Source organism: Melanotaenia boesemani, chromosome 16, assembly GCF_017639745.1.
Source record: "Melanotaenia boesemani isolate fMelBoe1 chromosome 16, fMelBoe1.pri, whole genome shotgun sequence".
Classification (NCBI taxonomy): Eukaryota; Metazoa; Chordata; class Actinopteri; order Atheriniformes; family Melanotaeniidae; genus Melanotaenia; species Melanotaenia boesemani.
Genome location: NC_055697.1, coordinates 12,908,853 through 12,935,609, shown reverse-complemented (window position 1 = coordinate 12,935,609; position 26,757 = coordinate 12,908,853). Strand labels below are relative to the sequence as shown.

The window sequence follows — 26,757 nt, the reverse complement described above, 5'->3', positions numbered from 1 at the left end:
AGCACTGTCCCATTTGGAAGATGCCTCTGAAACCACCCTAGAAACCCAGACTCCTTTTGGCCCGTAAGACTACTTGTGGTAGATCCTTCATGGCCTCTTTTCTTTTCTCCCCAATTTAATTTTGCATAAGGTGACAGCAAATGAGCAACAAAGCTCCGAAGAGTACTTTTTCGTTTACCTCACTTTAGTAGAAATGGGACAAAACCAAATATATTAAAAATGTGTTTGTTAAACAGTGGCATTAAAATTGTGTGAGTTTTATTTATCTGGACCTAGTCTAATGCAGTATAGTTTCCCAAAGACAAATCAGTGGAAATGCCTTTTATGCATATCAGTGAATCTGTGCACATGGATTGCAAAACAGAGCACAGTTAAACTGTGTGCATGCATTTCAAAACATAGAGCACAATTTAGTAATCCATGCGCACGGATTTCCACCTCCTTTTTTTTTTCCCCCACTGACACTTGATGGGCTCCGTACTCAATGGGCTCTGTAGTATTGCTTAGTAACACAAAAGAAAAAAGTAAATGTACCTGTGTCCCCTAGGGGGCTTCATAGTGTTTTTGTTTTGTTTTGTTTTTTAACCTTGTTTAGTTTTTATAGGTGCTCCTGATGATTGTCAGCTTTGTTTATCATGCTGATGTTCCAGGTGGATTTCTGTTTCCTTTCAAGTGTAGCAGCTGGTTGTCTGTTTTTTCTTTTTTTTTTCTGTTTAGACTGAACAGCTGATGCTGTTGCTGCAGTCTGGGGTATCCTTGTCTCCTTTTTCTCCTCTTCACTCTCCTTTCTTTTACCACTAACCCCCTTGTCAGGTCCAGCATTAATATGTAAATTCAGCAATAGACTAATTTAAAAATAAAGAAAAATATTTATTATCAAGAGGGGCCTTTTATCTATAAAGCTCCTCTTGTCAAAGCAAATTTTTTCGGCACAACACAGCAGCCAGACCATCATTCAGCTTGCTATGATGCTGAGCAGCACACGTTTTTTAAAAAAGTATAACTTTATCAAAACATTGAACCTTCAACCAAAATTAAGACAAAATTAAGTCTTGCAACCTGCAAAGGCTGAGTAGCAGAAATCCATAGATTTTTTTATGTTTCAATATCTGCAATAGGCAAGGATATTGAACCTTATATATAACCAGCAGCCTTGGATTTTATGAATGATCTGAAAATAGCATATTTTGCAGCTATTCCCTACTCAATTTCTTTTTCTGATTAGCTAATTACTTGCGCATGGAGTCTTTCATAATAATTTTAAAAATCTAAATTACATTTTCCAAACTTTTGGGGAAGTTTTAAAAACTGATTTGCATCATGTTATGCATATTTATAAAAGAAATCAAAGCCCTATACAGTGTCTGTATATTAGATGTCTGGCTCAAAATGAAGAACTATGTGCTGTTTCTGTGGACTCCTTGGCCACGCTGACGTTATTGTTGTTGTGAAGCTGTCAACATTAAATATGGAATTGTTTAGCTGACAATTACATATTGTAGGAGGTTAGAGTAATAAATAGCTTGTATTCATGAGCCCCTCTCTAGACTAGAGAGCCACAGGCGCAGTCAAGCATATTTACTTACTGAAAAATGGAAAACTGGGAAATGGAAAAAAGAGAAAGAGTTTTGTTCTTTTTTATGTTGAAAAAAGATGAAAAGACAAAGGGATCACTGTTGATAGAATTTATAAATACAGCTTGTAAGCAACATCAGTAGCTATAACTGGATATCATAGTTGCTCTTTAAATGTAATCTATTCTCAATTGTACTGAAGCTTTACTAAAAGAAAACAGTAGTTCCTGTGTTTTAATATATTAAGACACAAGTCCATTTGTAATTGTAATAGCTGTATTGATAAATCAATATTGGTGCTGAGATTCTGGACCTGCTTTTGAGGATAATGGTCCGTTTTTAAAGGTATTCAGTCATGTTCTTCTTATATATAAAAAATACTTAAAGGTGAAACATTTGGCACATTCAGCAACTTATATGTTTTTTTTTTTATTTTTTTTTTTATCAATCTACAGCCAACAAACCTCCTTGCACAAAGTGATAAGAACTGGACAATTTGATACTGTAGAGCAGGACTATTCAATTCGGTCCTACGAGGGCCGCAATCCAGCAGGTTTTCCATGTATCCCTGCTTCAGCACATGTGCATCAAATTAAATGGATCTAACAGCCAATCAAGTTCTGCACAATGACTAATTAATTTGAGTCAGACAAGTCTCAAATGCAATGTGCACGCCTATTCTCATCTTTAAGACTGCAGAGATTATAATTGCAAATATCATTAATCTACTGAGATTTCTTTGTGTTCAGTCATATCATTTTACCAAAGGCTATGGTCATCAGCAAAATAAATCAAACCTTGCTACATGGGGAATCCAATGCAATGGAGGTTAATCTTGCTGGCAACTGTGTTTTGCTGATTTTAGTTGAGCAAAAACTCTACCTAGTGTTTTAATTAACTTGTGAAGCTTTACATTTAATCTCTCTCCAGTCTATTTATAACTGTCTTTTTTTTGTCATAGTAGGATCATATACAGAAGAAATTTGGTGAGCTTTCTCATTTCAGTCGCTGTGTCACTTGATATATGAGACATCCCCAGGCAGCACCCCAGCCTTTCCAGTCAATCAGATATGTATGCAGGAGATCATAGCTTGTTGTGGTGTGCTTCAAAAAGGCCAGCCTTTCAGACCTGTCACGTTGTTCAGTACTGTTCACTTCTGTTTTTCAAGACTGGCAGCAGGAACTGTCTCATATCAGTTCTGCCACTGAAAATATATATATCCTTTTTTTTTTGCTTTGAAACTGAATTGTAGAAATGGTATTCAAGGCTGCACACACACAACATTCAATCCATGTCTAAACTGAGATGTCACATTATTTGCTAACCATCTCGTTCATTACTTTGCTACAATTTCCTGTTTTGTGTGTAAAATGACATGCCAGTTTTTGACTGTTTATCACGGTACCTCAGAAACGATGGGGAGGGAGGCCGTGAGTTCTGCGCGGGGCGGGGCTGCGGAGATGTCCCACCCCGCTCACTGCACAGCGAACACGGAACTACTGTTAGCGCTCCATCTCTGTACAGAGAAGAGGCGTGAACGTATTCTGGAAAACCAAACACCTAATCATTTCTGGGCTGACTGGTGTTTTATTCGTCGTTAATGTAAGTAAACACGTAGCTTCAATAACTATAAAATAGCTTTCTAACTGAGTAATGTCAAAGTAGTCCGTGAAATAACAGCACCGAGACCTATCAGCTGTCATGTATCCTAACGTTGACTGACTAGCTAGCTAGCTAGCGAGCCGTAGCTGTCCTGCGGAGCAGCTGCTGGGCTTGATAGCTAAGAATTAACACTAACAACAAGGTATACAACTTGTGAACTGACGTGGGAAAGGTAGAATATTACTGGTTATTAAAGAGGTAACCGCTAACCTTGTATTACTGCTGGCTCCTGGCAACGTTCTGCTAAAAACAAAACACTGGGGTCACTGTGTATCATTGGGAAAAGTTCAAGGGTTCACTTTTCTATTGCAGTTTATCATATCTAACATTAACGTTACACTAAGAATCATATTATTATTATTATTATTATTATTATTATTATTAAATGATCTTTCTTAACCTTCGTCAGCGTTAGCTTGCACTTGTCAATGCTTATGACCCCGACATGTGGCAACTTGGACATCAGCTACACCTCACATGGATAAGGACAGTATCCCTCCTTTTTGCCTAATTGAGGTGCTTTCTGCGTTAGATGCACAGATAGTAAGTAATAACTTAACGATTAAGTATTTTTTTTTTTTTTTTTCACAGAAAACTTACTAGGGAGTCTTTGGCCATCATTAGTTTATGTCGTCGATGTTGTAATTTTGCATCTGGCAGAACTCGTCTCTCATTACCTCTTAGTAACAACATTTTAAACATTTGTGTTTATAAGATAATTATCCCTGTTGGACCATAACAAATAGCTTTCTTGTGAGTCATTACACTGTCACTATGGACAGGCTTTGTATTATTATTTTCCAGAATCTGCCCATTGTATTTGATGGTGGGAAAACTTTGTGGTAATAATGCATGCCATGTGGTAATGGCACATTCCTAACTATTTTTAACTGTCAGGTTTAATTCATCAATCACTTTGTGAGTTGTGAAATTCATAACAGCTCATCATCTCAATTTATTTAGATTATAACACTTTCTAATGTTGTGTGTTCCAACATACCAGATGGTGTTTTATAAAAATCATTTGGAAAAAATTGCTTTCAAAACTTACTTGGAATGTTACTGAATGAACCATCCATTTATCACAGTCTACCTTTAAACAATAAGATCAGTAGAATAAAACGAGGTTCTTTTTTAATTAAAAATTTTAATTTTAAATTTGCCATACCCACTTTGGAGGAGCGAAAAACTATCTTTCCTCTAAAATTGTCCTCACTGTCATTGACAACTGTTAACTTGATGATTATTGGATTTTGTTGTCTTTTAAAGACATAGCTCACAGACCAGTGTTGGACATTAATCTTAAAAAAATAAACATTGGCAAACCATGAGCGGGTAGTAATTAAATTCGCCATTCATGCAATTGTTAATATTTTTATTTGGTTTCTAATAGCTGTCAGCTAGCCATATATATATATTTTTTGCCTTTTGGAGGCCTTTTCCAGTCATACCACACAAAATTCTATCCATCTGACCCTAAAATCCCTATTCATATGTGTTTTGCTTATTACCCATCAATATTTAATTTCATTGTGCTGTGTAATATTACATCCCATTTGCTATCATCTCTGTGGATTGTCACGATCTGACACAATTACATCTAGGCCTCTTTGTCTGTTTTCATTGCTGTGATATGATAAAGTAGTTTTTCAGCCTTTCTCATTCATTATTTGTTGTAGCCACATTCTTGCACAATCCATTATCTTGTGCAAAATGTAGAATTTAAGGCAATCAAAAAAGGCTTCTGCACTATAGTTGACAGGTTGGTGTAGTTGCCTGCACTTATTATGACAAATGTGCCTCCTCATTGAGGGAATATTATACTGCATATCTGAGTGCAAAAAGTGGTTTGGTGTCATGTGAATAAAATCATAAGTGGATGTGTGTGATGCTCTGTGTATAACTATCTACCAGACAGTTTGTTGTGACTACCTGGACTTATCCTTGATTTGTGATTCAAATGCTCTAAATTCCTCTTGCTGTTTATGTCAGTTTACTGTGCCTTCATGGAAGATGCCCTGCAAGGGACTACTGTAATGAAAACCACAGACAACTTGTGTTGTTCATTACTGTGTTTGGGTTTCTGAGATTAGATTGAATTTATCTGACTTTTAGTCATACCAAACTTTTCTTGGTGAAACAGTTATATCTCATGGACTGTGGTGTTGAGTGAGTGTTGAGAGGAAATACAATGATTAAGTTGCATCATACCATTCAGGAGCTTACTTGTCTAGCAAGCTCACAAAGTAACATGAAAAGTCTCACTTATTACAGTTCTCAGATGCATTGCATGTGTCGCATTATGTGGTACTTACTCAGTTTGCAGAGGTGTTGAATCATTGTTGAATCATTGTTTGTTTCTCTCTCTGTTTTAAAGAAAGTTTACACAAAATCTGCCCAGATTTTAAACAAAGTTGATGAATAGAATAAAAAAATTTAGGTGTGGATCGGATCATTTTTGTTAAAACTATGAAACATACAGTTGGTGTTGTTGGAGGAGGCATTGAGTGAGCTTATATAACTGTGCTACTTAGTTATCTGACCGAATGATAAACAGTACTTTTTAAAACCGTTCTTAAACCAACAGGTATTTATAGAGCACTCCACAATGCTGAAACAGAACTAAGAAAATAAGTTTGGATGAGCATTGCCACTGATTTATGAAATTGATTCAGTTCAGATTCACAAGGTCACAGGGGTTGACTTGATTGTTTGTAGTTAAGCATACATCTGTCAGAATATCTGTTTTGCTTTGATATCAAATAGAAGACCTACAGGCTTGCATGACCACTTGAGACTAATGGGAGAAAGGTTTCACTCATGTCCATAAAAATGCATATTATTAAAGATAGAGCTGAGGATTTAATATATGAATGTTATTACATTTAAGAATAACCATGTTAGATTTTTTTTCAGTGTTACTGCCCCATTAAATGAAGAGACTGGTGCTGCACCAAGAGTGTTTCTTACTTTCTCTTTACAGTCCAACACTCCCAAAAGGACATTTTTGCACACCTTAGATAACTTTTCGATAATTAATTTCATCCCCTTAGACTTTGTTTCAAAGCTCGTGACAAACGTTAAATACTTTAGCTTTATTTAGCTTCAGCAGCTGGTAGGTAAGATTTTAAGAAAATAAGAAAAACGGTTCTGTGTTTTATGTTTGTCCCTCTGCATATTGTGTCTTATTTTAGCTCATCTGGTATATGTGTGTATGCATTTTTGTTTGGGAAGAGATGAAGAAACTATTTACCATTAAAAATAAAACTTTTAACCATCAATTAGATGTTACATCACATATAGAAAACAAATTATCTTAAGTTGTTATTGAGGGGGAGAAATATCTAAAAAACAGCCATAATTCTTTATTTTAATTTGTAGAATGAAATGTCACATTGGAAGACCTTATAACATAGGTCACAGTGATTTAATTTCAGCATGTCATTTCCAAATTATTTATATCACACTGTACCTTATACTTCTAAAATGTGATATGTATTCTATTCTATTTTATTCTATTCTATTCTATTCTACAGTCATTTAGCAGACGCTTTTATCCAAAGCGACTTACATTTGAGAGTAAGAACAACACAAGCATGAATTCAAACAAGATGGGACGTCATAATTTAGTGATAGTCAGACTGCTTTGAGTCCAGTTGGACCCAGGTGCTGTCATGTATATGTCAAAGAGACGTTAAGAAATATTTATGTATTTACTACATAATCAAGTAAAATGTTTGGTAGGTACTGTATTTCAGAGAAAATAGATTCTGCTCAAGCCTGTTGTTTAGAACATAACTATACTAGCTGTATCTTATACTTGCAATTTTCATTTAGATAGTTGCATAAGTTTTCTTCTTGCAGGATTATGTAAAATATTTGTTAACAATCATTTTGCATCAAGCTACAAAAAGAATGTGCATGCTAATTGTTCTTTCAAGTCCCCGTTGTCATGGGCTGCTGGACACTCCAATTAGCATGTGCCTTGTCTTCTTTTTTCTTCCTGCTGAGTCCTTTTGACAGTTGGTGCCTGAATTGTTAATAGGTCATCAAGTGTTGGAAGAAATTGAGGCCTTGGTGATTTGAACCCTTCCGTCCTATAGTTTGAAAGGTGCACACATGGGAACTACAGATACACACCAGTAGCCATCTGCTTAATTGTTAATCATATTTCCGTGACACTTAGGAATTAAGTGGCATTATCGTTGAAAAAGAAGTTCTGGAGCTTAGCTGCACCGTTGGAAATTGGTTTTAGCTTTGCTGGATTCCAGGACTTATGCACTGATTTATTAGTGTAGTTTTACCTGTTAAGTTTGAAGACAGAAATCAGAAGTGTTCTTAGTGTTACCTCCTGCTTTTAAATTTTTATCTATCTCAGATTGGCTGGGAAATTAGTAAGCAGTAGTTGTTCGCATGCTGGATTCATTATGTTCACATTATGCACTTTATGTGTTTGTGGTTTGCATTGACTTTTTATTTGTAGCATAAGCTATAACAGTTCAGTAGATGAGATATATTGATTAAAGTAGTTCATTTTGTGGCATGTAAAGCTGAAGCCACCATTTTTTCCATATAATCATATTTAATCATGAATTATTTTAATGAATTTTGTGTTGTGATTGTAAACTTGAAGTAAATATTTCTGAAAGAGAACTAGACTTCACATTATGCTAAAATGTATAATTTGTGAAAACCTATATGTTCAAAAATGTTACTGCAGGAAGCTCCTTTACTTATTTTATTTAGAAAAACATCATTTGCAGCATCAAGTTTGCAAATTAAATAATGAACAAAAAATTAAGCCATATTAAATCTGAAGTGAAAAAAATGGAATTATTAATTCAATAAGTATTCAATTGGCCAAAAATGCAGCAAAACACACTTTTAAATAAAGCAAATTTTATTATTTCAAATTAGAATCTTCTACAGAGATTTAAGGCTGGCAGAGGAGCTAAAATAGTTTCATATACAGTGAGTTGTCCTCAGCAGAACACATCTCAGCTGAGCACGTGCAAACAGCTTCATGTAGCTTGGATGGACTTGACATACCTGTATTGTTTTGAACCTTAAGCTAGTGATAGTGAAGTATACCAGTTGCCTGATTTACTGAGGTGAGTAGCCTTTGTTGTTGCTCACATATCCAAAATTTGGTTTTGTTACGTTTCGGGTTCACACTGTGTACAAATGATGAATTTCAACTGTTTTATCATACCTATGCTCTTCTTCCTATAGGATGTTCCGCTTGCGGGTGTTGTCCGCAGTTTCGGTGGGGTTGGTGCAGGCGTCCCGCCGTTACCACAGTGGTGCAGTGCGAGGGACCAGCAGGAGGAGGCTGATGCTGGCAGCCTTGGCTGGGGTAACTGGTGTGTCTGCTAGCGCTGGACTTCTTTGGACAAGGTACCCTTGTGCTTCTTTACACTGCTGAGAGGGTAATAATGGCCTTTGTACACTGAGCTTAAAAATACTATATTTGTCTCTCAACAGGCAAATTTCAAGCAGGCTGGTTTGTAAATAGCCCTGTTACAGACTAATGACCTGCCCAGCTTGTAGCCTGCTTGTTGCTCAATATCAGCTGTGATAGTATCTGTGTCTATTTAGCAGTTAACTAGTAAATAGTTAATAATAGTTAATATTTGACAAAAGAAATGAAAATTTCTTTTGTCTTTAAACTCATGTTTGTGTAGATTTCTCATCCTATTAAAAATATTCTTGTGAGTGTTCTTGAACAGGTGTTTCCCCCATTAGAATAACAAATATGAGCTGCACTCAAATAAAATTTGGCTTTTTAACACATGCCAACTTTGATACATCATTTCCCAGCGTTTTTCAGGCTCTCTGTTGGTAAGAGGGCTGGTGTTTAGCTAAAGCACAGTGTTAGAGAAAGTGCCAAAGGCAGAACCCTTTGGGGATAGAATAACTGGGCTGCAGGATGCAGAGTGATGGATGGTGCCTAAAGGCATTTTAGATTGATGGGATGAGACTGTTCCAGGCCTTAACCTTAGGCTTCATTTTCCTTGTGTCGCATTACACTGAATTATTCAGCCTTACTCAGACAAACCCTGCTATTTATTATTATTATTATTATTATTATTATTACAATTGAGTCAGTAATATAGTCAAGGGGAAATTTGTCAGGATAAACCTCTCAGCATTGTTCATTAGAGCTAAACATAGGGTACAACATGATCTCTCTCATCTTTTGTTTGTTTTAGCTCAGTTTTTGTATTAATCTACAGCCAGGGTGTCTAGCTCCAGTCTTCAGTCCTTCAGGTTTTAGATGTCTCCCTTCTCTAACACACCTGATTTAAATCAAATGCTGCCCAAGCGTTGTAACATACCTCTTTAATTCTCATTGACAGCGCAAAGCACGGAGACAGATTGCAATACTTGACAATCTTCTGTTAGAGTTAACAATCTAAAACTTTACCTAAGGTATTGATTTGTTTCTTATATATATGTTTTTTCCTCTTTAAACCAGAGCATACGCTGATGCAGGACCCTCTGTTCAACACTCTGAGCAAGCAAGTCGAGGGGAAGCTGATTTTGTGAAAGATACAGACCCAGAGACAGACTCAGAGAAATCGTTGGAGTCCAGCTGTGGAGATGAAGATTCAAAAGATGAAGGTGGAGAGGGAAGAAAAAAGAAGCCACGCTTAGGATTCCGTGACCGCAAGGTAATCAATAAACAATAAACCTACAGCTATTCAGTCAGTCACAAGAACGAGGTTTTGAAAGCCCACCACAATCAATGTCCAATATGCAAACGCTAGTTTATTTTGACTGAATATTTAGAAGGACACACAGAGGTAATCAGCATTTATTTATGTTGTCATAAACAATGGAAATGTACCTCTCTGAGGATTTTATTGCTGAAAATTAGGCTGAAGATGACAAAGGACAAACAGAAGAGAAAACAACAGTACTAGATATAAAATCAAATAAAAAGTTGAGCTCAGTGTCATTACATGATCACTGCGGAGAGGATTTGAATAAAAATATTCCATTTTTCAAAATGAAATGTGGGACATTGTTGATGATAAAATTGCGCACTTACTCTTGCCTCAGCAGCAGGCGTAGTCTGTTAAAGGCACCATGTCAAGAGAGCAAATTTATGCTCTGTGTCCCTGAAGGGATGTACTGTCTGTTGAACTCTATAGTGTTTGTAGTGGAAAATACTAACTTTTAACTTAGTCTTTTTTCCCACCTTTTTTAAAAAGATAATTAATACATATTAAAAAAGTTAAAACATGCAAATTTATATGACAGCAGGGAACATTGATTTTGCATTAACATTTTGTGCATTGATCTTTTTACTTTTAAACTGATCACTTCAATCACAGATGTGGCCTAACATTCTCTGAAAATCAGAGGAAGAAGAAAACAAAGAAAAAAAAATATTGATTTTGCCCCCCAGTTGTGAATGTTTTTGAAAGAGCTTAAATAACTCAAAACTCACAGTAGCACTTTATTAAAGGTGGATTGCTCGCTGTTCTGTCAAATTTTATTTTGTCAAGATAATTGTCTTTTATGTTATTATTGATACTGTCAGCGTCAGTTGAAGCAAAATTTCCTATTGTGAATAGTTAGTTTAGTAGTAGATCAAGTGAATTCTGAAAAGCAAGAAGTCAGAGTATTTCAGGTTCATTTCAGATGAAGGAAAAAAGTACGAGTGCTGTGCTTATGTTTGGTACTCCAAGATATTTGAATCCATAGACAAATTTTACCAGTTTACACCTAAATTGGTTTGTTATGGTTTGTTCTGTCATAATTAAAAAAGACCAAGTGTTTTAAGGTTCAAAACCTTATACATACTCTTTACTTCTTGCAAAAACTATAAGTTGTAATTGTCCCTAAGCAGCTTCTTAGCCTTCTAACATTGAAATACTTGATGTCCATAAAACAGTGGATGGCCACATGAAAATAGAAAAGTGTTTTTCTCATAGGTCTATTTTAAAAGAGTCAAAATCTCATAAGAAGAGCACCTCTAGCTGTAAAGCATGAGGTCAGCCATTCATGCAGTGGGCTTGTTTTGCAGCCAGTGGAACATGGAGAACCTCATCTATAGAGGGAAGATTTATTTAAATACCAGCACATTCTGATAGCCAATAAATCAGGGCCTTTTCTTCCATCTACCAGAATAGGTAGATGGAAAGATTTAATCTCTGATACAAAGTTCTGATAATATAAAATGCCGAAACTTTTCCTTTGGGTTATTGTTGTTTAAAGCTTCCAGAAATGGAAACCAAAAAAGAAAATCTTGCATTAAATAATAAATTAATGTTAACTTTTTTTTCCTTTGAAGACCAGCACATCTACTGCTCAACTCTTAACAGTATCAGAACTGTTGAGAACATTTTACATGTTTTTGAAGATGCTTGCCTCTGCTGAGGGCACATTCCCTACGATTTCCCCATAGACTGTTTTGGTTTGCATGTAATCATGGCGACATTCCTGAAAAGAAATTGTCATTGGATTGGATTCTGTAGCTCTCTTGATTATCATACTCAACTTTATGACAGCCTTAAAACATTGAAGTTTACAAGGCATTTTACTTTTTTCTTAGGGAGTTGCTGTAGTATATATGATCCCTCTGTGTCACTGAAATAACACCCTGCATGAATAAGCTCTTAAACATATAATGCTCTGTCAGTTTCCTAGCTATGCAGCATCTGCTGGAAATATTCTGCTGAAAAGCGGATGGTCTTGTCCAAACAAATATTGAGATAGTTAATGTGTGTAACAGAGCTGAATAAATTAGTTTTCTCCTTCCTAAAACAGCTTGACATGCTACTGATGCCATGCAGTTTTATTTATGCTGTATATAGTGTACAGCTGTGATAACCCTGCAGTCTTCCTCCAATCAGAGTCACCCTGAAAACACCTGACTTCCTGTTTTGATTATGTGGTATATCAGTCAGAAGGTTAACATACCTCTTCATCAAAGCTGACAACTTACTTTCCTCTTACTCTAATCATCGCTTCACTCTGTTTACACTGAGCTTTGCTTTGGAGAGGGTGAAATGAGTTGCTACATGAATGGTCGAAATCTTGCTGGTTCCTTGATCTTGATGCCTTTTTTTTTTTAGACTTATGCTCAGGCCTAATGTGTGATGCTGGTGTCATTAATCTGCTTCCTGTCCACTTGGCAGGTGATGGAGTATGAGAACAGAATAAGGGCTTATTCAACTCCAGACAAGATTTTCCGTTACTTTGCCACACTGAAAGTCATCAGCGAGCATGGGGATGCTGAGGTCTACATGACACCCCAGGACTTCATACGCTCCATCACACCCAATGAGAAGCAACCTGAGAGTAAGTTTCTTTCCTCCCTCTTGCATCACTTCTGCTTCATCTTTTAAGATTTATTTTTTATGATTTTACTCATTATTTATCACTGAAGTATATAGATGCTAGATTTGAATGTATGGTAAATATAATCCTGTACTTGATCTAAAATTTATACCCAAATATAGCCTGAACATGTTGTACAGTATGTGACTGTACTCTACATGTATGCAGATTGTTTATTATCTATGAAATTACCAGTTCTAATACTTGCTCCCTCTGCCAACCGTCCAGCTACAGGATTCCAAAACACACACTTGGCAATTCTAGACTTTATGATGTTTCGTGGTGTATTAATATCACTAAGTATGGATGTATGAGGGAAGGGGAGGGGGACAGGCTGCCCAATCATGCTGAGTTGACCCTGAGCAGATTTCAAGCGTCACACATAGAGGCAGCAAGAGATATTTGATCTTCAGCCATGGGAGGTGTGCAAAGGCTGGGAGCTTAACTTGGCATAAATGTCTTCCAGCACTGCTCTTGCAATTATTATTCAACAGCAAAATGGAGTTAGATTTCTGTGACAGCTTATTGGATGGAAATGCATTAGTCTCTATTATAGACTTGCTGTTGAATTCTCAGTGTGGGAGGTTTGTTACTTCTGTATCATTCATTGAAAGTAAAAGAGCAGAGACTGCAGTTAACACTTAATAATGACTTATCCTGGCCTGTCACGTTGATGCTGGCTTTCCTGCTCACCCTAGCACTTCCATCTGTTAATCATGTTGAAGGCTTGTAGCTCAGCCCCTACTAGTCCTTTACTCCTGTGACCCTCTACTTTTCTTCCCCACTTTCTCTTTTATTTTTTGCCCCCAAACTAGAGGTTATAGTTCTTTTTCTACTAGACAATCATTTCTCTCATCTTAACCCAAGTGAGTGTAACCAGTCGAACTGTTAAAGAAAGGACAGTGGGCTCTCAGCTGCCGATAACAAACCGATGCATTAATCTGCTTTTACCATTTTTAATGCTCAGCAGACTTTCTGGCTCATAGGTGTTGAATTACCTCTAGAGGCACAGAGATGAAATAGATAGAAAACCTGCACCCCATTTTAAAGATTGGAACCTTTGAAGATCACAGTATAATAGAAATCCCCACAGTTAGGATTTCACATCAGCTGACGCTCAAACAACACTTCCTGGGGTGATTCAGTGGCTGCGTGGTTAGGGTGCATACAGTTTGACTAGGATGTTGCCATGAAAATAATAGCTGCTGAGTAAAACTGTTAGTTTATTTAAAAAAATTGGCCTATAATTTTTTTTTCTTTTTACAGTTTTATTTTAATCACCCTTATGTAGCTCTACTTGGTTGAAACAAAATCTCAAATAAAAGATTAATTGTATTCAGCAACAAAATCAGCTGGTAACACTTGCAAAGAAATTTCTGACATTTGTTCACAAAGTGTGATAAACCTGCAGAGCAGGCCACAGTGAAAGCTTATCTTTTTTAATTGTGTGTGGTTCAGAGAAGTTGTTACCAGGTATGTAAGGATGTTTAATGTTTTTTTTATTTAAATAAACCCAGTCAACTTTAAAAAGTCATTTTGAATGACCATTTGAATAAATCCAAATAGTTCACATTGTTGATCTTGGTATATGCTGCTTACCGTGACCTATAAAATGAATCAAAGCTTCAGAGCTGTGTCATAACTGATGATTATGACAGTCAAAGTTGACTGCTGATGACTGTTAATGTTGAAGGACTGGCAAAATGGAAATGGCCTGTTAATGACTGTTATTAATCTCAAGCATGATTATCAGAGGTTCAGTAAGGACACACAGTGAATATAATTTGCTCAACTTCATGATCACTATAAATCTCAGTGCCCCGTGCATGTGACTAGTGTTACTCACATTGACTTTTACAACATTTCAGTTTAATATTCATGTTTCTGTTGATTTTCTCCTCTTCAGATCTAGGCCTGGATCAGTTCATTGTGAAGCGCTATGATGGGAAGGTAAGAAATGGGTGTCTTGTTTGTGTAAAAGCCAGAGGAACATATTAGGTAACACAAAAGTCTGCAGTAGGAAATTGTCTATTTACTTTTATAGTAAAGTCTTGTCAGGTTTTTAATTCATTTCAAAATGATGTGGGGGGAAAAATGGTCCCCCCCAAAGGTTGTATTTGGACAAGATGTTATTAGAGTTTATTTCTTATCCCACTGCACCACCTGCCAGTAAACCAGAGGGGCTTATTCACCAACATGACCAAAAAAATTACTTTAAGTATCAGTTTATTCAAAACAGAAAAAAAACACAGTTCTCCTCTACCATGCAGAGAACTTCAGTTTTATGTTCTGACATTTTAAAAGCTACTTCTTAAACTTTTAGTGCAGTATGACGGGGATGTTTGTGCACCTTGTGGCACTTAAAGATGATTTATAGAACATATCTTCTCAGTGAAAATGAATTACTTACTGTGGATTACACATTACTCTTAAGCATTTTACATTGGGTTCTTCTTCTTTGCTAAATAGTAGTTCCAAAAAGCTCAACAAGTCATTAAAAAGCTTAAACTAATTGATACTTTCTAAGAAAGATTAACAGTAAAAGATGAAAACAGTAAGTTGAAAACATATCTGTAATGAATTTAGCTGTATGCTGAGTCCTTCTAGTCTGCACAATTGTACATTTCTTTGCTTTTTAAGTTTTATGTTCAAAGATAGGTTTCAAGGGCATTGAATGTTAAATATGTTTTAAAATGAAAGCAGACTTATTTCTGTATCTCCATAGTCGTAAAGCATTCAGTTATTTAAACCTAGAAAAGCCTGTCTCTTTTACGCAGAACTAAACTTGAGAGAAACTACTGCTAGATAGAAGCAGTTAGTGACTGTGCTCTAAATTATTACATTTCTCTGTTTACCATAAAAAAGAAACCATAAATATAAAGCACCATCATCATTATTACCATTAATGTTTTCCTTGATATTGATTTTAGGTTCCAGTGAGCATTTTTTATACCCAGTCACTAACCATTCTTATTTATTTCATATTAGCAAATCACAAGTGTGATAATTTCACTTTCTTTTATTATTATTAAAAACAAATCAGTCCTAAGGTTGGTATGAGTTTGGACCTCATCTCCATATTGATAAACCACACCATGTGCAAGAAGCTTAAGAGTCAGCTTAAGAGTACTAAACTTTGTCAAGTTTCTCACTCCGTTTTCTTCATTTGCATTTCAGTTTTTTGTCTAATATCTAGTGGCCAATTCTCCAGAACTTTTAATCACTTATACTTAAAGTCTATTAATTAAATAGCTTGGCCTACATGCTAATGAAAAATAAATGTAAGATTCTACGTCAGCCCAAAATCAAAATTGTGCACTCCTCCTTTATGGCCCTTGTCTGCTTATGTAAATGTAATTCTTATCTGTTGGCCACATGTTTCTTTATTTGCCTAGTAAATCTCTGGAAACATGGCTTTTTTCCTCTCTGCATTGCATTTATTTTTGGATGTCTCTGGAGATTCTCCTGTCATGGCCAGAGGGGCACGAGTGCTGCCCAAACTCTCTTTGCCCAGACACACATGCCCCCTTCTACGTTGGTTTAATGGGCTTATTTAGCTAGTTGGAAACAGAATAAATCATAACTGTTTCCTGCCAAATAGCCATTAAATCTAGATCACACAAAGCTGAATACTGCAAGGAGTTAGCTTCAAATGAAATGGTCACCACATTTAGCTGCACAGCCTCAGCGGTGTAAATGTTAAAGTAGTTGGAGTGTGTTGAAAGTGTAAAAAGGAGTGTTTGAGCTGTGAATGGGGTGGTAATGGAAGCTAAATGTTAATGATAGAAGAGTGCAGTATTGTGAGTATAACACGAGAGTTGTTTAAAAAGACCCGTGTCTCAGTTTTGATTTTCATGTACATTTGAACGCAGTTAAATGGATTCCAATATACAAGTGTAGTCATTGGAAATTACTCACTAGCCCTTACCTGCCAACACTAGTTTTCAGGATCAGTCTGTATGTAAGACCATCATCACATGCCTTGTATAGTTGTCAGTATTGACTCAACTTGTTTTTGTTCTCCTGAATTTTGTAGGTTTAGAGCTCTGTTAATGGGATTGTTCAATGTAATCAAAAATTATTACACTGCATTTGTTCTCTGCTGATAATTTACTACATCTCTGTGATTTCTCCTCCCACCGTCATCAAGTGTGCATGCTTTTAGCTGTAATAAATGTTAATGTGACCTCATCTTGCCATTGTTAACTGTTGATTACTTTCCCGTGCTCTTATCTGCCATCAGCTCATTCCCAAATCAAGTAATCCCTCCATTTTCTCTCTCCTCTCCCCCCATGACAAACCATCTTCCTCCACTCCCCGTCTCTCAACATTCCCAACTTTTTCTTTGTCTCCTCCCCAAATCATTCTTTCTACTGCTCCCGTTTCTCCACCCATAAACTCCCCGTCCCTCCTTCTTGTCCATGTCTCTTCTAATCCTCCTCTGTCTCCCTCCTTCCTCGTCTCCTTGCCGTTCTGCCCTCCCTCCCTTTCTGCAGGACTTCTGGCAGGTATGGGGTGTGTGCCGAGCAGCATGTGTGCACCTGAATGAAAAACTGCACTTTTGTAGCCACCACTTTTTCTCTCTTACTCCTCTTTCTCTTTACTCTGCTTATCCTGACACCTATTTTTTTAGAACACACCTCCATAGTTATAAAGGGCATAGTTGTTCGCTTTAGTTAGTTCAGGGGAATGGCTGAATATGTTTTTTTTTCCTTTTCTTCATTTTATTTATTTATTTTTAATCACATCTCAGCTTAAGCAAGTATGAAGCCACTTTTAATTGTGGCATCAGATAAGTTTATGACTACTTTGGAAATACAGCAGCCAGCTGTACATTTAAATGTATAGATTTTCTGAAAAGAAATCATGGACTGCTATGTAAGTGCAGTCAGAGGATGGAAGTAGGAAAAAGAGTACCATTAATGTATTCATAGATAATAAAAAGCATTTTTTTGCAAGGTTATGTAAATTATTGGGTTTTTTTATTAGCTTGTCAACAATTTACCAAGCTGCAACAGTTCATTAAACTGAACGTGATCTAAAAGTAGTTGTCTTGCAAATTTGAATATACCCCTGCTTAATTAACTTTTTTAACTAAAATTGAATAAAAAAGGTGGTGAAATTAGTGCATATTTATCTGTCATTCATACAGTTACTGAGATGTCTTTGTATGGAAAGAACACATTTCTTTGAGGAAAAACCTCTTCTGTTGTTGTCATGGACCTCCCCACTTCTGCGCTTTCTGTTATTTGAATTGCTCATATTACATAAAAGTTCATTAATGGTGTCCTAGTTTCCAGTAACACACCGATCTATGAGCTTCATCTACTCAATGATTAAACCTGTAAGCAGGTCTGAATGCATCTGTCAATCAGAATAATGAAAAGATAAGCCAAGCGCTGCAAAGGGCAGGTTAAAACCTGCTCACCCTAAAAGGAATGGGGAGTGTCATAAAGTGAAGTAAGCATACACCCCAGTGTGTATTTATGTGAGAGACTTGAACTCTGTATTGTTAGCTGACATTTGTTGGATATCTTCCAAGTGTCCTTTGTATAGCTTGTTGACAGCAGCTGTGTGCTATACTTTCCCTGCTGAATTATTGAAAGTGAAGACTTTAAGGGATTATTAATTGCTGCAGCACTGCTACATCATTTACGCTATTGTAGTTAGTCCCCCAAAGTTAAAATACAACTATGTTTTATGTTTAAATTTAGATTATTCACTGATATCAGGTTTTGAAAGCTGAAATACAAACCAGTTAAAATTGGCCAATCCTAAATTACAGCAGTGCTCTTCCCCTGCACTCTCTTTGTCTTGCTTTACAAGGACACCTTTTCTCCTCATGCTTTCATTTCTTCAAAGAAATATCAGCTATAGCTTTCCACATGCTTTGATGCTCTAGTTGTTTTCCCAGCATGCAACTGCTCTATTGCTTGTGCCTCAAAGAGAAAGTAGTTGGTGGGGGCGCCCCCTCTCTGCGCATGGTGGCATCACAGGGTGGGTTTGGACTTGGGAAATAGATCTCTTAGCAAATGTCAAGGCTGTATTGGTGTGCTTGATAACTTTCACAAATCCATCTTCTAGACTGTAAAGATGTTGATGCTGCATGATCTTTGTAAAGCATGGTTTAGAGTTATGGAAAGCAGGACTTGTCTGTACAACTGACATAAATCCTAACTGTTCTACAAGCTGTGGCCCTCTTTCTTTGCCACACAAGCTTTTTTTTTTTTTTTTTTTGTGTGTGTGTGTGTGTGTGTGTGAGCAATCTGCTAAGATGGAGACTGCTCACCTGTCACTCAGAGAGAGTGTGGAGGAGGCTGCACTGATGGAAACAAGTCTCTTTTCACACCAACGGATGCCATGTTCACCCTTTCTGATTTCACAGGAAGCTCCCTTGGGCAGCTGTTGGAACTGTCACTGCTGTTTTTCTAAATATTTTCACACAGTCTCCAATTCTCACTTACTTTCTTTGACCTTTGTCTGTTTTGATGCTTTTAAGAAATATGGATATACATATGCTCTGATCACTTAATCTCTCTTTGCCCTTCTTATCTCTCAGAGGTTGGTTTTACTGTAAGCCCCGCTACCTAATTTGGCTCATCTGTTCCTGGTATGAGGCAGATGCTATTTTTCAATGAACAAGATTTATTTATTGAGTGTTCCAGATTAGAAGCCATTTTTTTGTAATGTGCTGCCTGCATAATTGCAAGCTATTAACAGCACACCTGCTTTGTGGTTACCCGTGGGACTCGAGGTGGAAAGCTAATAATTAATGTTCTAAACACCCACACACGTGGCTGCCCACCTTCACACTGTGGTATTTTGGACCCCAGGTTTACTCTACTGGCAAGCACTTCATTATGAATTCTATTTCCCATTAAATTAATTTTTTATTCTACCTGCCAAAGTGATAACCCCCCCCTAAGCTGTCACATTTCACAAAGTGCCACAGAGGACACTGGTCGATTCATTTCATGTATGCCAACATGCCCCATATCTTTCACTCATTCTACACTGCTGCATACATGCCCCTTTAATTATTTCCTATTATGTGCATACTTTCCAGTTGACCAAAGTCTTTTGACATGTGCAAACATAAGAGACTCATCAAGGGCAGGCATCACTCAAGCATTCTCTCAGACAACACAGATTCATGGACAAATCAAGTAGGAGCAAACTCCCTCTCTTTAGAATGAGTTTTTCAGCAGTTCTCAGCATATACTCAGAAATTTATCTCTTTTCTGTGGCACCCAGAGGAGAAGTCATACTAATATATTGTGATTGATAATAAAGTGATAGAGTAAGAGCATAGAGTATATAGCTTTATCCATTCAGACCATCACTCACCTCCTTCTTTGTCCTAACAAGGACAAAGAAGGAAGTGTAGTTGCGGGAAAACTGGCAGCTGCAGTGTTAGCTGGGGTCACAGATCTTATCTTCAACACAGCACTACAGCCTATACAGAGACGACTAAGTTTAAGCCGCCATCATCTCACAAGCAAGCTCTCTGGATGCACAGAGATGGTGGGGGATTGTATCTAGTGGGCTAGTGGTGGATGGGTAGTGGATATTTTGTTTTAGATGTCTAGCAAAATAATGTGTCTTCAGCAGCTGCTGCCTTTTGTTTATCATGACATAATAGTGCTGGATGTCAGAAAAATGAGCCTTTTAAAATATATTACTGCTGCAATGTAACTGAACTTGTCAGTTATTTGTTATTTGGTTCATATTACATACATTTGACTGGAAGTAACAGGAAATTAAATTTAAGCAAAGACCATTTGTTCAGTCAGGAATGATGATGGAAGCTATAGATATATAAAACAAAAAAAATCTAAAGAACATTTGAAGCAGCTGAAGCATTTAACAACATTTGTGTGCTTCACAAGTCTCAAATCATCCATGTGGAGTGAACAGGAAGAAATGTGGCCCTTCATGTACATGCTTGGCTGTGCTTAATTTGACTTGTAATTCATTTGCTTCCGTTCTGAGTTAAAATTTGGATGTGGGATCTAATTAGCCTTGTGCGGTGTAGAGATTAGCCCTGACCAAAACTTTAAGCCCATCTCTGTGTGCAAAGGAAAGTCGTACATTTCACAGTTCAGCCAGCAGCTCTGTCAGCACTGTGTTTCTGCATCAGCTCACAGAATAGTGGGCTTGAGCAGCTTGTAATCTGGATAAAGCCGGTGGACTTGGCCATAACACGGCTGACACGTGAAGAGGCATATAAGCACATCACTATCCCCAAGGTGGAGAATTATAAAGACATCAGGCTCACATACAGATGTATGTATTCACAGCTGATACTCATTAAAAGACACACAAGAGGAAGGAGATGCTAGTTTACTTAAGTACTGCAGTAATTTATGTTTTCAGTTTGTTTTGGGGAAAAAATTACAATGTGCATTACATACTGACTAAAATGTATTCAGGCTCATTTCAGTAATTGCAGCAGTAGGTTAAAAAGGTGTTATCTCCTCAGGGGGAGATTAATCAAATAAAAAAGAGGATGCTAGTGAGATATAGTCATCAAGAAAATTACAGTGGCGCTTAAGAGGTTGGGAATCCCTCATTTTCTATATTTTTTCATAGATATCACGTAAAACTTAATTAAATTTTCATTACTCAGTCTTAAAAGTTAAACAGAATTTTATTTTATACTTTTATTATTTATTTATTAATAATATTTATTACTTTATTTTTAATAATAAATGAGTAATTAAATTTATTGTTTTATAAATTTTATATTTATTTAGTCATTTTTTGATCAAGTGATATATTCCTTTTGCCAAGCAAAAATATTTGATCAGATTATTTGAAGTTTTTATTAGATTTAGGTGTTTTAAATCATTCAGATGGGAATTAAGTGTGACTGGGCATTCTGTTTTATTTAATGAAAGGAGATTTGCCAGGTTAATTTTCAGAATACACATTTGTTGAAGTGAAATATTGCACAAACAAAATAGAAGATAATAATAGTGGTATGAATGGCATGGTTGCAAGGAAAATGAAACTACTCCAGAAAAAGAACTTGCTACCATCTGCAGTTTACTAATGGTCATGTGTGCATACCAGAATGCTTTTGGAAACATAGTTTGTTGACGAATGAGTCTAAAATAGATTCTTTTGCTGCATGTGGGCCAAAAAGGCTCACCAGCACTGATGGAACTGTGAGTTCTGACTTATATAAGCAAAGTCTAAAGTAAAATATCTGGAGATTAACTACATTTATGAACAAAATAAAAAAGTGGATCATGCAGCTACTCCAAATATGCATGTCTTTTTAAAATAAGTGTTAAAAGAGTATTGTAAAATGGTCAGGTCTTATAAGGAAACCCACCAAGTTCTATACAGAAGGATTTGCACAACTGACAATGGTTTTCTAAAATCTTTATTTAGTTATTGTTGCATAAGTAGGCCACTTCAGATGCTAAAAGTAAGAGTTCCCAAAGCTTGATATAGTACACATCATTACACCTACAGTATGTCTGACTCATCACACATTTAGTTGAGATATTTGCGGCATGATAGCTCTCTGTGAATGACAGAAAAAACAAAAAATATTATCAGCGTATTGTCTGTGAATAAAGTGGGATCTTACAGAAAGGAGAAACATGTTTTTTTTTTTTTGTTTTTTTTTTTTTTTTACAAACTAAGAAAATAATCATGGTTTTATTGGTTCATTATCCTATGCTCTCATTAATATTCCTTTTTATTATCAGACGAATGTGCCATTTGGCTCTTTCCATTATATTTGCACTTGTTTTCCTTCAAGGTGATACAGGCTATTCTCTGTTAGTTTTTGTCCTTTATTCAGGCCAGTGGAACAAGTGAGCTATTATGCCTAATGTGTTCTGTGCCTCAGCTCTGATCATTATAATGAAGCCAGTGTGTTCATGTCTCTTGGTGAGTGTAGCTATGTGTGTGGAGGGCATAGTGCATGCTTACTGAAGTACACACATGCACATGTTTGTGTGCCTTTTTGGTTTCATGGGCTGGCATTAGTACTTTGTCTCACTTAAGCCCAAGAGGACTTACTACATTCATCATTATTCCAAAACCCAGGGGCCAGAACCAACCTCTCACTACTCTTCCTCTTTTTTCTTTTTATCTTTATATATATATGCAAAAATCTGGAAACCTCTAACTCTAAACGCACCAAGAGTTCAGATTTTTCCCTTTGCTTTCTCACTTTGTTGTCCATCCTCTCTTCCAAAACCAGAGCTCAAAAATAAACTATTTTTTTTTCTCTGAACTCCCTGCTGCCCCCCACTCCCTTCTCTTCTTATACCATTAATGCAGACACCATCAATAATAAATGTCACAGTAGAAATCACTACTCTCCATCTTTGCATCCCTGACTTGTAAGATTCAGGATGGAAATAAATTAAGGATACTAATATATTTTATGACTTATTAGTTGTTTTTAGTAATCATCTTACATTCAATGTGTTATGAGGAGGGAGTCGGTTCTTTGGGAAATAATCTAAAAGAACTGTTATGCCATGAAAGGAGTGCCACCCAATTTTTGTATTCATTTATGTTTTTCCCATTTGAGTATATGTGAAAATGTTGAACTTTCTTTCATCCATAGAATACAGCTTTGGAAATAAAACTTAATGGAGTGCAAAAGAAGCTACACATATATAGTACTGGTCAAAAGTTTGGACGCACTTCCAGTTTCAAAGTGAATGGAAGGAAGATGTGCTGCCCTCTATTTAAAATTTATCTGGGCATTATACATGTACACTAATTGAAATTGCAAACTGTAAAAATTCAAGACATAATTGAATTCTTAATTTGGAGTGGCTTCCTCAGGATCTTTTCTGAATGTGTGTGTTTTTTGACTCAAAATGAATGCACATGAGTGTCCTTGTCATTTAAGGCCCTGCTGAAGAAAGCAGAGCCCGCGATGTTGTCTAATAGTTGTTTCTCCCCTCTCCTCCTACTCTGAAATGGACCTCTTTACAGACGGAGGTAACTCCACGTGGGCTCAGAGTGGCCTAGCTCCCACCCCTCCTACCCTCCTTATCTAGGCATGCTTTGTCTTTCTGTTTGGTGGAGTGTCCTTCTACTGCGACGCTGTCTTTCAAATCTTTCCCTGAGTGTGTAGTACGCATGTGATTAAGTTACACTTTCATGCAATGCTGTGAATATACACATGCTAACAGTAAAAGATAAAGTCAACCATGTGTTTGTATGTGTATGTATAGGAAGCTAAATCTCATATGGTTTTCTTTTATGATCAATACATCAGGTTGTGTTTCAGATATGGTTAATCAATAGTGTGTGTGTTTGTGCTACAGTCTTTCATGATGTTTCCCCTCTTTTTATGTCAGTTTCACACTGTGAGTACAGCCTCTGGTGGATAAAATGTTTTACACAAACTAATCACAGACTAATTGTTCTTCACTGCCATCCTCACCTGCCTGTACGGCTTCATGTGTATGCAGCAGTTGCATGACCGTGATAACCTGTCTATATATAATTAATTAATATAATTAACCATATTCACTGGGACTATTTTTAAATTGTGTGTGTAAGAACAATGTGTGTGTTTCTACAATTGGCTGTGGCCACTTTCTGATTTAACTAAATTCTGAGACTCACACACATGTACTTACACACAAACAACATCATAGCTGTAGAAACTCTAAGGCTTGTGCTGAATAATGAGAAATATTTTAATACAAAAATTTCCTTTCTGTGTCCTGGCCTGGATGAGCAGAAAATTGCCCAGGAGAGGGAGAAGTTTGCAGATGAGGACAGCATATTTTACTCACTGGGAGAATGTGGCCTTATCTCCTTTTCTGACTACATCTTCCTCACCACTGTGCTCTCAAGTAAGTTTTTTTTTTTCTTTAGCTGTGCAGACTTTCTTTGTCAACACAAAAAGGAGTGGCCTTTTTTGATGTTGTGTTCGTAGCTAGCTTATGAAGCATGTGGCTTGTTCACTATGATGAGTGGCTCTACCAAAGTTAATGTGTTTCCAACAAGCCGGCTTCTCCAGGGGTGTATCTGAATCATTAGCTGAATCTATGGGCAAAAGGTGTAAATTGCACATTAATGCTTCTGCTCCGAATGTGTCAGTGTTAATGGAAATGAAAATCTAGCTTGACTCCTTCCTCTTTCATAGTTTGAGACCATTCTTCATGCTCTGTTCATATGGAGAGCCTCTTTTAGCTAGACGGACGAGGATTGTTCAAATCTTTTTAACGCTGCTATAAATGTAAGACAATAGAGGTGTTCTTTGCCTTCCAATTGCACGTTTTGACAAATCACCTTGAGCATGTTAAATTGCATGCTTTTTAATTAAGAAAAAATTCCTCCATTGTTTCATTTAAAAGGTGTTGAATATTTGAGTATGTCCCAAACAGTAATGCTCGCGTGGTGCTGGCAGTTAGCTGTTATGAGTTTCTACCAACAAAGGTCTGGAGCAGGTCAAATCACAATCTCTGAGTATTAGGTTTCTGTAACTAGACTTCCGTGGTTTAAACCAAACAGCGTCTTTTGCTGGCAGTTTCAGGCAGCTTTTAGATGTAATGATCAACAGCAGAATAATCAGTTATGCTCATTATTTTTTGCCTTTTACAAAATAATTTAGTTTAAGTCAGTTTAAGTATGTAAAAATTAAAACTTAACAAAAACCTTAAGATTTAATTAAAATAATTTGTTGCAGGAGTTTGGCAGGGGTTGTTGCCAAAGTTCAGAAAGTGATGTGCAGACACATAAATTGGATGAAAGACAGACTTGTGGGGATGTTGCATAGCAGATTATTTCATATAGAAAGTCTGGAGCTTCGCTGTTGGCAAGTGTGAGAATGCCAATGCAGTTATTGTTGCGCAGCCTGAGGGATACTAATTTTCCCTTAGTGGGGCCTTAAGCTCATCCTCTGTGGTGTCAACGCTGAAGATTGTGTGCAGCAAATGTGTAATGACTGAGTCAGTATTGAACTCTTCAGCTGTGTTCCGGGTCGATCCACTGTTACTGTTCTTTCCATATTGTTATGTATTGATTTAAGAATGTGTCTCTGTGTGGATTCATTTGCTGTGGTATCCAGCTCCCCAAAGGAACTTTGAGATTGCATTCAAGATGTTTGATCTGAATGGCGATGGAGAGGTGGACCTGGAAGAGTTTGAACAGGTCAGCAAACCCATTAAAATGTACCAAACACACACAAAGAATGAACATGTGTAAGGTGATTTAATTGAGGAAACCCACATATTTAGTTTGTACTCTTAACATAAAAAAGAAAAGCTTCTGATAGTATTACAGTAACAAGTAATTAATAAGGTACTACTGCTTTTCTCAAAGTGAACAGATGAGCATTGCCATTATGTGAACAACAACCCTATGTCTACATTTTCATCCTGGCTGACATGACAACTCCTTTATCTGTAGGTCCAAAGCATCATTCGATCCCAGACCAGCATGGGTATGCGCCACCGTGACCGGTCCACCACAGGCAACACCTTGAAGACAGCCGGCTGCAGCTCTGCACTCACCACCTACTTCTTTGGAGTGGACTTGAAGGGAAAACTTACTATTGGCAGCTTTCTGGAGTTTCAAAGGAAACTTCAGCATGACGTGCTCAAACTAGAGGTAATGAAAAAAAAAATGTGGATGTTACAGCCTTGCCATATTCTTAAATCATTGCCTTAACTTCACTGTATCTGCTATGGTTGTGTAAAATGTGCAACTGGCAGATGGGAGCAGCTAAAATATCACTTTTCTGTTAAATGGTTCTTACTGACTTAAAGGCCTGTGATTTACTACCACAGCAACTAAGAAGTAAACCCAAAACTTGTTTGTTAGCAGAGGCAAAAAGCCTCATTGGATCCACAACACATTTATTTAGAAATTATTGTAACAGAAGCAGTTCTCTGCGAATTAGACAGTAACATTTTACTCGATTGCTTTGTGATATATCATAGACATATAAAAAATAACAGCGTACTCGTTATAGTAATAATTGATGGTAATTAATGTTTACAGTTGATATCTGTTGAATGTGACTTTTCTGGTGTTACAAGAGGGCCACTTTCTATTGTCTTCACTTTTTGAGTCATGTCAAACATAAATCACAAAACACTCTGAATATCCATCGCCATTACCAGAGGCTTCCCTGTGGTATAAAAAATTATTGAGGCAGTTGCTTTGCTGCAGCCG

General features: G+C 36.8%; 1 protein-coding gene across 3 annotated transcripts in view; it reads left to right on the top strand.

Annotated features, from left to right (window-relative positions):
• Nucleotides 1-3,047: 3,047 nt before the first annotated feature.
• The window catches only part of micu1 (mitochondrial calcium uptake 1), a 29,142-nt gene continuing 5,432 nt past the window's right edge, over nt 3,048-26,757 (top strand). The window contains exons 1-10 of one of the 3 annotated variants that reach the window (XM_042009936.1): nt 3,048-3,177; nt 8,470-8,634; nt 9,716-9,911; nt 12,387-12,549; nt 14,495-14,538; nt 17,085-17,096; nt 23,560-23,565; nt 24,317-24,431; nt 25,649-25,731; nt 25,990-26,190. In XM_042009936.1, coding sequence (XP_041865870.1) covers nt 3,176-3,177; nt 8,470-8,634; nt 9,716-9,911; nt 12,387-12,549; nt 14,495-14,538; nt 17,085-17,096; nt 23,560-23,565; nt 24,317-24,431; nt 25,649-25,731; nt 25,990-26,190 — 987 coding nt within the window. In that variant the 5' untranslated portion in view covers nt 3,048-3,175. The remainder of the gene's footprint in view (nt 3,178-8,469; nt 8,635-9,715; nt 9,912-12,386; nt 12,550-14,494; nt 14,539-17,084; nt 17,097-23,559; nt 23,566-24,316; nt 24,432-25,648; nt 25,732-25,989; nt 26,191-26,757) is intronic. The other 2 variants (XM_042009937.1, XM_042009938.1) reach the window with 2 other exon arrangements.